This window comes from Microcaecilia unicolor, chromosome 11 (genome assembly GCF_901765095.1).
Source record: "Microcaecilia unicolor chromosome 11, aMicUni1.1, whole genome shotgun sequence".
NCBI classification, from domain to species: domain Eukaryota; kingdom Metazoa; phylum Chordata; class Amphibia; order Gymnophiona; family Siphonopidae; genus Microcaecilia; species Microcaecilia unicolor.
This window is the reverse complement of record NC_044041.1, coordinates 139840073-139853284: the sequence shown is the minus strand read 5'-3', so window position 1 is coordinate 139853284 and position 13212 is coordinate 139840073. Positions and strand designations below refer to the sequence as shown.

The window sequence follows — 13212 nt, the reverse complement described above, 5'->3', positions numbered from 1 at the left end:
TCCTGTGCACTCCGCTCCATGGATAAATCCTTCTTATCTGTTCCCTTCTCCACTACTGCCAACTCCAGACTTTGCGCCTTCTGTCTCACTGCACCCTACGCCTGGAATAAACTTCCGGAGTCCCTATGTCTTGCCCCATCCTTGGCCACCTTTAAATCTAGACTGAAAGCCCACCTCTTTAACATTGCTTTTGACTCGTAACCACTTGTAACCACTCGCCTCCACCTACCCTCCTCTCTTCCTTCCCGTTCACATTAATTGATTTGATTTGCTTACTTTATTTATTTTTTGTCTATTAGATTGTAAGCTCTTTGAGCAGGGACTGTCTTTCTTCTATGTTTGTGCAGCGCTGCGTACGCCTTGTAGCGCTATAGAAATGCTAAATAGTAGTAGTAGTAAATTGCACTGGTCCCAGTACAGATCCCTGCGACACTCCACTATTCACACTATTGACTCCATTTTAAAGATAGGTTTAGAGGGTGGATATATTACAGAAAAATAATTTGAATTTTTAACAGTAGATTTCCCATGTTTTTGCCTAAAGAATTCACCAGGTAGACCTATAGTTTCAGGGAACGAATCTGTATTAGAACTTTTATCAATTTTTTGGACAAGTTTTTGAGACCACTGGTACCTAAAATACCTTCTTAAGTAAAAGATTCAACAGATATTATCAACTTTCTTAGTCAATACAAGATAACTGGGAACTGTTTTCTAGTCACACTTGATGTGGACTCATTATACATGAACATCCCACAAGATGCTGCATTAGATATCATTAGAGATAGTCTTACTATGAATGAACACTTTAGGAGGATACCAATTGATTTTTTAGTCTCTTTAGCTGAGATAGTATTAAAACATAATTATTTCTGTTTTAATAATAGGTTTTATCTACAAGTTAAAGGCACAGCCATGGGCTGCACCATGGCTCAGTCAATTGCAAATCTGTATAAGACCAAATTTGAAAAAAAACATTTTTGACAGATCATCCATTTAAAAAACAATTCATCATCTGGAAAAGGTATATAGATGACGTTTTTATGATATGGTCAGGTAATGAGAAGGAACTAAATAGATTTTAGACCAATATACAAGACGAGAATATTAAGTTTAAGATAGAATATAATAAATCCAGGATTCATTTTTGGATGTGCTTATATCCCAGTAAAATGGTAATTTTAACACAGATATATATAGAAAGCCCACTGATGTGAATAAGCTACTTCATTTTACCAGCCGTCATAGCAGACCTCTTAAAAATAACCTCCCATTCAGTCAATTTTTAAGAATCAAGAGAGTTTGCTCAGTCAAACATTTGTACAAGGAGAGAGCTTTAGATTAAAAAAAATTGTTTCAAATTAAGAGATTACCCAGACCATTGCACAGATAAGGGTTTTCAACGAGCAGGACAGTATACCAGAGAGGTTCTTTTAAAAAAAAGAGAGAGAAGAGATAGAGACAGGGTTGTTTGCACTTTAAAATTCAATCAGCTGTCTTATGATATTATGAAAAACCTGAAAAAATATTGGTGCCTAGTACAAACAAATGATGCGTTCATAAGTAAAGATATTTTAATTTCATACAAGAGGAGCAAGAATCTGAAAGATTTTTTAGTTTCATCTGATTTTAATAAACAAGAAATACAAGAAAGAATTTCTCCCCTTTGCCACTACCCATGTGGGAGATGTTCAGTTTGTCCAGTAAACCACAAAACAACATCTATCACCCAGTAAGAAAGAAACCATATGTTCTAAGACACTGTCAGTCCAGCTGTGTTATATATGCCTGCATTTGCCCGTGCAACCTTATATACATAGGTAAGATGAGGACACTAAATAAGAGAATTATAGATCACAAGAGTGCTGTCAAGAGAAGAATCTTAGAGAAACCTCCGGTGGAACATTCCATAATGCTGGGTCACACATTTGAAGATTACAGGTTTTGCGTGATTTGTAAATTGAAACTATCAAGGCAAGGTGGGGATGTGGATAAGATTCTTGTGAGAACAGAACAGAAGTTAATTTTTAGTTTCAATACAGTGCACCCACATGGTTTGGAATTGTTTGAATAAAGACTCTTTGGACCTTATAGTGTCTGCTTTGGTGTTTTTCTTCTCTGTTGCTGCAAGACACTGAGTGCCTCTTTTTTGATACAGGTAGATCTCTTACATCTTCTTCTGTAAAGACTGGAGCAAAGAATTCATTGTCTCTCCACCATGGCCTTGTGCTCCCTGAGTGCCCCTTTTGCTCCTTCATGATCTAACAGTCCCACAGATTTTCTCACAGGCTTTCTGCTTCTGATGTACCTGAAAATGTTGTTACTGTGAGGTGGTGTTCTCATCAATTCTCCCTGTCTAGGGTAAATGCCAAGGCAGAGGAGTTTGCATACTGGAGAAAAATATGTGACTGCGCAGATGGTGTCATTGAGAGCGTTTTGGTTCCTGGACCATGGGATGCTTTTCCAGTGGCTGCCGAGCAGAGATCGTGTCCATTTATCAAATAAGTGTTTTCAGCAGCAGACTGACTAACCTACTGAAGAGGGCTTTAAATTAGAATCATTGGGGGAGTCACGTGATGCTGTGAGAGGTGCCAGCCGGGTTTCTGGTGAGCTGCTCAGGGAGTTCTTCCTCCATTCACTTGAATCTGCACCCCAGGAGGATTAAATAGTGAACAGACTTACCAGTTTATAATGTGCAATTTTATTGACAGCTATTTGACCCGATCTGCTGACCCAATGGTGTCTAAACTCCCTAGATGGGAGAGGGACTGAGGTCATGCAGTAGAGGATAATATGGCAGACTCACCCCCTGGCCTCACAAATGTGGGGTTTGGTGGAGCTCATTCCAGACCTCACAGATGCTGGGTGAAAGTGCTAGATCTGCACTTTACATAATGCTGGGATTTCACATCTAACCTCGGAGTTGACCTACCAAACCAGTGAGGTGGAGTGTCACATCTCAGAGGCTGAAGACATCCTGCAGGCCCACATAGTGGACTTGCCATGCTGGAAGATCTGGCACAGGCCCGGCCCCAGCAGTAAAAAATTGAAACCTAGAGAACAGGACCCATAGGTTTGTGGACTTCCTTGAGTTCATCCTGGAGTCCTCCCTCAGCTCGACCCTTGAGATGTGGCTTCTGGCAGTGTTTCCCCAGCCGGAGGGGGGTGGAATCCTATCCATCTGGATCGGGCCCATTGGGAGAGCCCTGCGTGGGCTGGGGACATGCGGCTGCAAATGGTGCTGGCAAATTTCATCGATAATGCTCAAAAAGCACAAGTTCTCCAGCTTTACAGAAGTGACAGGAATGAAATCAGTTTTGAGGGCAAGCCTATTTTTCAGGACTACTCTATCACTCTGTCTGCAAAGCGGTGTGCGTTTACCCCAGTGTGCACAAAACTGGTGGAGTGGAAATTGTGGTTAATGCTACAATACCCAGCCATTTTGAAAATTCACTATGACAATAAATGGCAGCCTTACTTTGCACTGCAGCATGCACAAGAATCAATGGCTCAATACTTTGGACTCCACATGAAGCAGATCCTGAAAGGGTGGGAGGCTTTGTCCTCCAGAGCTGATATCAGTGGTGGTGGGCTCACCTGGGCTTGATGCTTTGTTCGGATTCAAGAGAGTGGGCTCATGGGTCCACCTGTTTTTTTTTTTTCTGCTCCAGACTGTTCATGACCTATCATGTTTATGAAGGGGTGTGAGGACTGTGTGCTATCAATTATCTGGATTTTATTTATTGCATTTGTATCCCACATTTTCCCACCTATTTGCAGGCTCAATGTGGCTTACAAAAAACCTGTTATGGCATCGCCATTCCAGGAGACAATACAGTTGGTGTTACAACAAGATCATGGATGATGATAAAACGATCAAAATAAAGTTATAGAGGATGATTATCAGAAAAGGGTGAGGTGGTGTGGTGTGAAGTGGTGTATTGTAATAGTTAAGCTATGGATTTTTATTGTAGGCTTTGTTGAAAGATGAGTTTTCAGAGATTTGCGAAAGTTGGTTATTTCATTAATCATTTTCAAGTCAGTTGGCAATGCATTCCATATCTGCATGCTCATGTAGGAGAAGCTAGTCGCATGTGTTAGTTTGTATTTTAGCCCTTTGCAGTTAGGGAAGTGCAGATTAAGGAATTTGCGAGCTGATCTTTTAGCATTTCTGGGAGATAGGTCCACAAGGTCTATCATGTAGCTTGAGGCATCTCCATGGATGATTTTGTGAACAATCGTGCAGATCTTGAACGCAATACGCTCTTTAAGTGGGAGCCAGTGAAGGCTTTCCCTTAGGGGTTTCGCGCTTTCATGTTTTGTTTTGCCAAATATGAGTCTGGCTGTGGTATTCTGGGCTGTTTGAAGTTTCTTAATGGTTTGTTCTTTGCAGCCAGCGTATAGTGGATGGGGGGGGGGGGGGGGGGGGCCTGTTAGCATCTGAGGTGACAAACAGTCTTTCTCCAAAGTGTGCGGGCTAGACATATTGTGTGGGAGTACGGGGGAGAGGGGATGAGGAAGGGATGGTAAGGTGGGTGGTAGGGGACAGGGTTTAAAAACATTACTTTCGTATTGTGCATGCTATCTGGATTGAGTGAATGTGTGGTTCTGTGAGTGTGAGGTTATCCTTTAGCTGGGGCTGGTTGAAATACTTTCTGATAGAGTGGGGACTATTCCTAGGGGGAGGCTGGACATCCCAGGGACTTGCTTATGTTGGATCTTATTTACCTATGCGTATTCCCCATTTTGGTGTGATGGCTAATCCTCTTGTACTGCACATCATGTCATGGAATGTGTCTGGGATCTCCTCTCCAATAAAATACTCCAAGATATTGACTCAGCTCAGACATAAGAATAGCTATACTGGATCAGACCAATGGTCCATCTAGCCCAGAATCCTGCTTCCAGCAGTGGACAATCCAGGTCACAAGTACCTGACAGAAACCCAAATGGCATCATAAAGCTTCCATCGCTTGTGCACAAGAGACTAAGCTTTCTGATGAGAAGCATGCTAAATTGCGCCAACAATGGATGGGAGAATGCTTCTATTCTTCATCTAGGTGCAAACGGGGGGGGGGGGGGGGGGGGATCGCACAGCAGTCCTTATTAAGAAAAGCCTGCCCTGTCAAACTAAGCTGGTGACTAAACATAGTGAAGGGCGATATGTGGTGCTGCATCTCAACTTTCAGGGACATAAGTTCTATCTCTGTGCTGTGTATGGCCCTAATAATTATGAGGCTCAATTTTTCCAATGGTTGGCGAACCTGGTCCTCCAATATTCTGATGCACCCTGGATCATGGTCGGGGATTTCAACCAAGTGTTTCAACCAAGTGGACAGGGTGGTGGGTGGTGGCAAAAGGGGTTGCCTCATCAATGTAAGGTTCTAGATCTCTTGAACTATTGGCACCTCTCTAAAGTCCACCGCACATGGTTGCAGATAGATTATATTTTGCTTTCTCAGGCTTGGTTCTATAGGGTACAGGAAGTGGAGATAGGCTCTATGGAAGTCCCTAGAACCTGGGGGAAGGCTGATAGCAGGGGCGTAGCCAGACAACAGATTTTGGGTGGGCCTAGGCAAGAAATGGGTGGGCACCAAGTGTTCTCCCTCCCCCAACCACCACCCAAAAAATATCTCAGCTGGTGGGAAAACGCTTCTTTCCATCTTGGCAGTCTGCAGCAGGCATGAGCTGAAAATTGAGCATGTGCATGTGCTGGTATCATGGAGAGTAGAGTTTTCATTACCATCAGGGAGAAGTCTTCAGCTGGCAGAGCTTGGGATCCCCACCAGCTACCGCTAAACATGTGCTACTGTTGGGTGGGCCTGAGCCCTAAGTGGGTGGGCCCCAGCCCACCCAGGCCCACCTGTGGCTACGCCACTGGCTGATAGTCATTCAAAAATGCATGGTTTGGAATAAGGTGTCTTTCAAAAATATCACCAAAACAGTAAAGATAGGGTATCCCAATTGTGAGGTTGCAAAAGAGACCATAGCAGATCAGGTAATCTTAAGTAAAAATCAGACAAAAGATTGAAAATTAATACTGTCAACTAATGAGCAAGATGTAAATAAGAACATCAAACAGCCTGAAATGTCTAAATAAAAATGCCAGAAGCCTAAGAAATGAGATGGGAGAGTTAGAATATATTGCACTAAAAGAAAAATTAGATGTAATAGGCATCTCTGAGACCTGGTGGAAGGAGGATAACCAGTGGGACACTGTCATACCAGGATACAAATTATATCGTAGTGATAGGGTGGATCAAATTGGTGGAGGGGTAGCTTTGTATGTTAAGGAGGGCCTTGAATCAAATAGATTGAAAATTCTACAGGAAACAAAACACATCTTGAAATTCCATGTGTAAAGGGGAAAAGGATAGTGATAGTATTATTCTACCCTCCACCTGGCCAGGATGAACAGACAGATGTAGAAATGTTATCAGAAACTAGGGAGGCTAACAAACTGAGCAACACAATAACAATGGGTGATTTCAATTACCCCGATATTGACTGGGTAAATGTAACATCAGAGCAAGCTAGGGAGGTAAAATTCTTTGACAAAATCAAGGATTGCTTTATGGAGCAGTCGGTACAGGATCAAACAAGAGAAGGAAAAATTCTAGACCTAAGTGGATTGCATGATCTGGTGTGGGAGGTAATGGGGCTGCTTGATAACAGTGATCATAATATGATCAGATTTGATATCTGCTTTGGAGTAATTTTTTTTTTTTTGTTACATTTGTATGCTGCACTTTCCCACTCATGGCTTACATGGGACAATGGAGGGTTAAGTGACTTGCCCTGTGCCTGAAGTGGGAATTGAACTCAGTTCCTCAGGACCAAAGTCCACCACCCTCACCACTAGGCCACCCCTCCCTCCACTCCACTCCACTCCACTGCACTCCTAGTTACATACAGGAAATCGAATGCATTAATGTTTAACTTTCAAAAAGGAGACTATGATAAAATGAGAAAAACGGTGAAAAACAAACTTAGAGGAACAGCTGCAAAGGTCAAAAATTTACATCAGGCTTGGATGCTGTTCAAAAATACCATCCTGGAAGCCCAGGTGAAATATATTCCGTTTATTAAAAAAGGAGGAAGGAAGACCAAATGACAGCCAGCATGGTTAAAAAGTGAAGTGGAGAATGTAATGGCGCAATTTGACAAATTAAAGAGTAGCAAATCTCTTGGACCGGATTGTATTCATCCCCAAGTGCTGATATAATTGAAAATGAACTTTCAGAACTGTTGTTAGCAATATGTAATTTATCTTTAAAATCAATGCATGGTTTTGGAAGATGGAGGGTGGCCCAATGTAATGCCCAATTTTTTAAAAAGGTTCCAGAGGTGATCCAGGAAATTATAGATCTGTGAGCCTGGACGTCGGTGCCAGGGCAAATGGTAGAGACTGTTATAAAGAACAAAATTATGAGCATATTCAAAAGCAATGGATATAATGAGACAAAGCCAACATGAATTTAGTGAAGAGAATCTTGCTCACCAATCTATAAAATTTCTTTGAAGGGGTGAACGAACATGTGGATAAATGTGAGCCGGTCGATATTGTGTATCTGGATTTTCAAAGGCGTTTGACAAAGTACCTCATGAAAGACTCCAGAGGAAATTGGAGAGTCATGGGATAGGAGGTAATGGTTCTTTTGTGTATTACAAGTGGTTAAAAGGTGAAAACAGAGTCCTCCCAGGTAGTCCGAAATTGAGGGTCTTGGAGAGCTGTTATCCGACGAGTACATAGTACAATCATTAAAAACCTGAGCAAGGTCCTGGGGGCGATGGAACCGAGTCCCATCTACAGCCAAAAGGGAGGAACAGGACCAGGCAACTCTTGTCAACAATTTGCTTAATTTATTCTCATAGCAATGAAATTGAAATCTACGAGGAAAAAAACCCATTTTTTTTGTTTGTTCATGAATGAGTGAGCTGTCTGCGAAGCTATGCACTCGTCGGATAACAGCTCTCCAGGTCCCTCAATTTTGGACTACCTGAAGGATTCTGGCCTTCCCTGTCTTTTCCCTGTGGCGCAACAACAACTTGGGGTGCCACTCCTTGTCCTGGAGATTCAGAGGGTGTTTACAACATTATCTTCTGGTACCACCCCAGGCCTAAATGTTTTTTTCTATGGAATATTGCAAGATTTTATCTATTCAGTTGTGTGGTCACTTGGTGTCTTAGTATGACTTGATAGTAGATTGGAGGGTTTTCTCCCCACATACCAATGAAATTTGAGCACTAGATAATGCCCTTAAGAAAACACCAGAAAATCACATACAAGTGATGAATAGGAGGAACTGTGTAATAAGCATAGAACCCTCATACCTACTTGTTATTTTCTCCAGGAGCATATACACACGACTTCCAAATGGGGCATAGAACCCAACAGTGACTGGCGTGGGGATGTGGCAGAGTGCCTTAGAAAGGCAAGCACAGTAAATGTCATCCTCGGTCTGTTTTCCTAGAAATAAGTCATCGATTCTCTTGTCATTCCACTGGTAGGCAAAGAGATGTTGTTGTCATTGTTCATATTCAAATGGTTATAATTCCAAGCATTGTCACATTTTAAAACAAATGTTACTTTAAATTATTACACTGTACATTAGAGTGACTCCAGACTTGGTTTTACTTCCCCCCACCCAACTACTGCATTCTTGTAGATGTAGTTCTTGCTTTTCTTAGAAAGTTCAGAGCTACATGTAGCCCTGCAGCTCCAGTGTTATTTTTTAGTTTTTTTTAATTTATCAGTGCTTTTTCCCTCCAGGCCCACCCAGCCACCCACCCAACATCCTTCGCTGCTGTTGCTGCCTTTTCCTGCGGCTCCGGGTACGGCCATCCGGGAGGCAGCGTTCATCATTGCCTACCCGCTGTGAAATAATTCTTCTTCACCCCAGGCTCAGCTGCATCGGTTTTTCACCCGTCGTGCAACGCTGCCATTCTCACAGGCAGCTCTGCTCCCCCTTGCCGCGTCCATCCGGCCCTCTCTATGCTCTTCCTGTTTATGTAGGGTCAGATGGACGTGGCAGGGGGGAGCGGAGCTGCCTGTGAGAATGGCAGCGTTGCGCGATGGGTGAAAAACCGATGCAGCAGAGCCTGGGGAGAAGAAGAATTATTTCACAATGGGTAGGCAATGCTGAACGCTGCCTCCCAAACGGCCGTACCCGGAGCCGCGGGGAAAAGGCAGGCGACAGCAGCGAAGGAAGGTTGGGTGGGCGGGCCTGGAGGAAAGTGGCTGAAAGCTGCTAGACATGATGGGAGGGAGAGGAGGAAGGGGCTGGAGATCTGCTGGGACAAGGGAGGAAGAGGAAGAAGGACTGGAGGGAAGGGACAGAGCTGCTGGACAAGGGAGGAAGAGGAGGAGTGGACTGGATGGAAGAGAGAGAGCTGCTGGACATGGGAGGGGGAGGAGGAAGGGACTGGCGATCTGCTGGACAAGGGAGGAAGAGGAAGAAGGGACTGGAGGGAAGGGACAGAGCTGCTGGACAAGGGAGGAAGAGGAGGAGTGGACTGGATGGAAGAGAGAGAGCTGCTGGACATGGGAGGGGGAGGAGGAAGGGACTGGCGATCTGCTGGACAAGGGGAGGAAGAGGAAGAAGGGACTGGAGGGAAGGGAAAGAGCTGCTGGACATGGGAGGAAGAGGGGACTGGATGGAAGGGAGAGAGCTGCTGGATGTGGGAGGAAGAGGAGGAGGGGATCTGGATGGAAGGGAGAGAGCTACTGGACGTGGGAGAAAGAGGGGAAGGAGAACTGGAGGGAAGGAAGAGAACTGCTGGTACAGCACAAAGAGGGAGGGAAGGGAAACAGAGATACCAGACCAAGGAGATGAAGGAAAAGGGAACAAATACTAACCTACAGCAAAGGAAAAGGAGGGCGGGCAGGCAGGCAGGGAATCAAGCAACCAAACCAGATGCTGGAAAGGGGAGGGAATGAGAGGGAGAGAAGCTGGATGGGGTAGGATCAGAGAGGGTAGAGATATAATGGCACTGGGGACAAAGAGAGGGGAGAAGCTGGACAGAGAAATATAGGGACACAGAGTAAGGGAGATACTAAACATGGAGGAAGATTGAGGTACAGAGATGGAAGAAGATGGATAGTGGGCATGGAGAGAGAGTAGAAATATCAAATGGACATGAGACCTTGGTGAGTGAGTTAAGAGAAGACAGAAGGATGTAGAAACCAGAGCCTGGGACCAACATGACTTGGAAAAATAAAATGAGCAGACAACAAAAGGTAGAAAAAAAGAATTTTATTTTTCTATTTTGTGATTAGAATATGTCAGATTTGAAATGTACATCCTGCCAGAGCTGGTGTTAGAATATGGCTGGGGCCCAAGGCAGATATTTAGGAAGGGACCCCAAAGCTTACTAACAGGCTGCACCTTCTTCAGCTTCCAACTGGCCTGGGGTTCTCTCTGGCTAGGGGGCCAAACCCAGTTGCCCTAGTTGTACCTCCCCTCTCTTGCATGTGCTATCATATTTTGCACAGTATAGGAGAAAATGCATCTCTTTGTATTTCTCTGTTCTGTGCTAAATGCAAGGTCTGGCCTCTTGGGATTTTGATTTAATTTGTTTATGGTTTGTGGTCACTTATTCTGTATTTGGCATTTGTGTTCTGTGTGTGTGACCAAAGTATTCTGTTAGCATCAATTTTCTATGTAGTATTCTATAGTACTTTGGCTTGTTCAGTTTTCTTCACAGTTGTATTGATATTTTATGGCCCCACTGTAATATTTAGGCAGTGCTTTTTTTTATAGGAAAAAAGGTGCCGGTACTCACTGTGGGCGGTCACCACATATGACTCCACCCCTATTATAGCCACGCCCACGTTAGCCACACCCCTTATTCCAGACATAGCGCATATAAATAGACATCAGTGAAAATATTATACTAGTATAGGAGAAAAAAATAATGTGATTTTTTTTTCATTATAAATAATTTCTGTAAGCTGTTACAGCTCCAGTATACCCAGTGCAAAATAAGACAGCAGATGTAAATTCTCAAATTGGACATATTCCAGACACTAAAATGAAAATAAATTATTTTTTTTCTACCTTTGTTGTCTATTGACTTTCTTCTTCTGATCATGCTGACCCAGTATCTGATTCTGCTGCTATCTGTCCACTTAACTCCATTTCCAGGGCTTCCTTTCCATTTATTTCTTTACTTCCCTCCTTTCTTCTTCATTTCTTGCTCTATATCCATAAGTAAAAGCTGGGTCCTCCGCAGACTTGACTGTCCAGTGGATCCAGCTTCTGCCTATTTTCTCCATCCATGTGTAGTTTTGCTCCTCTCTTCCTTTTCCCTCATCTCATCTACTTCCTCTCTCTTCCCTCCTCTCCATCCATGCCCAGCATTTCTTCTCTCTCCTCCATCCACCCATGTCTAGCAGCCCTCCTCTCCCCTGCCCTCCCCTCCATCCACCTATGTCCAGCAACCCTCCTCTCTTGCCTGCCCTACATCCACCCATGTCCAGCATTTCTTCTCTCTCCCTTCCCTCTCCTCCATCCACCCATGTCCAGCAACCCTCCCTCCTGCCCTTCCCTCCATCCACCCATGTCCAGCAACCCTCCTGTCCTTCCTGCCCTCCCCTGCCATCCACCTATGTCCAGAAACCCCCTCCCCTGCCATGCACCCATGTCCAGCAACCCTCCTGTCCTGCCTGCCCTCCCCTGCCATCCACCTATGTCCAGAAACCCCCTCCCCTGCCATGCACCCATGTCCAGCAACCCTCCTGTCCTGCCTGCCCTCCCCTGCCATCCACCTATGCCCAGAAACCCCCTCCCCTGCCATCCACCCATGTCCAGCGACCCTCCTGTCCTCCCTGCCCTCCCCTGCCATCCACCTATGTCCAGAAACCCCCTCCTTTCCATCCACCCATGTCCAGCAACCCTCCTGTCCTCCCTGCCCTCCCCTGCCATCCCCCTATGTCCAGAAACCCCCCTCCCCTGCCATCCACCCATGTCCAGCGACCCTCCTGTCCTCCCTGCCCTCCCATGCCATCCACCTGTCCAGAAACCCCCTCCCCTCCATCCACCCATGTCGTGACCCTCCTGTCCCCCCTGCCCTCCCCTGCCATCCATCTATGTCCAGAAACGCCCCTCCCCTCCATCCACCCATGTCCAGCAACCCTCCTGTCCCCCCTGCCCTCCCTGCCATCCACCCATGTCCAGCGACCCTCCTGTCCTCCCTGCCCTCCCCTGCCATCCACCTATGTCCAGAAACCCCCTCCCCTCCATCCACCCATGTCCAGTGACCCTCCTGTCCCCCCTGTCCTCCCATGCCCTCCACCTATGTCCAGAAACCCCCCTCCCCTGCCATTCACCCATGTCCAGCGACCCTCCTGTCCCCCCTGCCATCCACCTATGTCCAGCAACCCCCATCCCCCCTGCCCTCCACCCATGTCCAGCGACTCTCCTCGTTCCCCTGCTTCCCCTCCCTCCAGCCACCTGAGCCCCCCTCCCATCTAAGCCCCCCCTCCCCGACCCAGTCCCCACCTGCTGCCAGACGACCCTCTTCTGCCACCCGACCCGGCCGGCACCTGACCCAGCATTTTAAAAAAAACTACGAAGCGGCGGAGCGGTGCCTCGGGTCTGAGTAAAAGAAGAAAAAATTGCTTCGTCGGCCGGCCTTCCTTCACTGTGTCCCGCCCTCTGATGTAACTTTCGCAAGGGCGGGACACAGTGAGGGAAGGTCGGCCGACGAAGCGATTTTTCTTCTTTTACTCAGACACGAGGCACCGCACCGCCGCTTGTAGATTTTTAAAAAATGCTGGGTCAGGTGCCGGCCGGGTCAAGTGGCAGAAGGGTCAACTGGCGGCGTGGAGGGACTCCATGCTAGCTCGGGGGAGGGAGGAGAGCCGGCTCCAGCACAACTTCGGATCTAAAAAAAAGGTGCCGGTACGCCGTATCGGCGCGTACCGGCACAAAAAAAGCACTGTATTTAGGGCACATTTGGGGGAAGCATATATATGTTGGTGGACCGTGGCTCAGTGGAGGATGAAGAGTGCACCCTCTTATTTCCCCTAGCTCTCAATGTGGCCTACAGCAACTGAGGCCAGCACTGCTACGCCCATTGAAGTTATTGGGAGTGGGGTAGGTGTGCGGTAGGAGTAGGTGCGTGGGCAGGGCATATCAGGTGGCAGGTGTTTCTCTAGTGCCCATCCATCCAACCTATTGGCCCACCCAAACCTGGTCCTGAAGGCAT

The 13212-nt window shown here is 46.0% G+C and overlaps 1 protein-coding gene across 1 annotated transcript in view; it reads right to left on the bottom strand.

Moving 5' to 3' along the window:
• Nucleotides 1–13212, bottom strand: part of NKPD1 (NTPase KAP family P-loop domain containing 1) — a 195499-nt gene that overhangs the window by 94952 nt on the left and 87335 nt on the right. Inside the window, 1 exon segment of the mRNA XM_030219752.1 lies at nucleotides 8339–8470. Within this exon segment, the coding sequence (XP_030075612.1) occupies nucleotides 8339–8470 (132 nt within the window).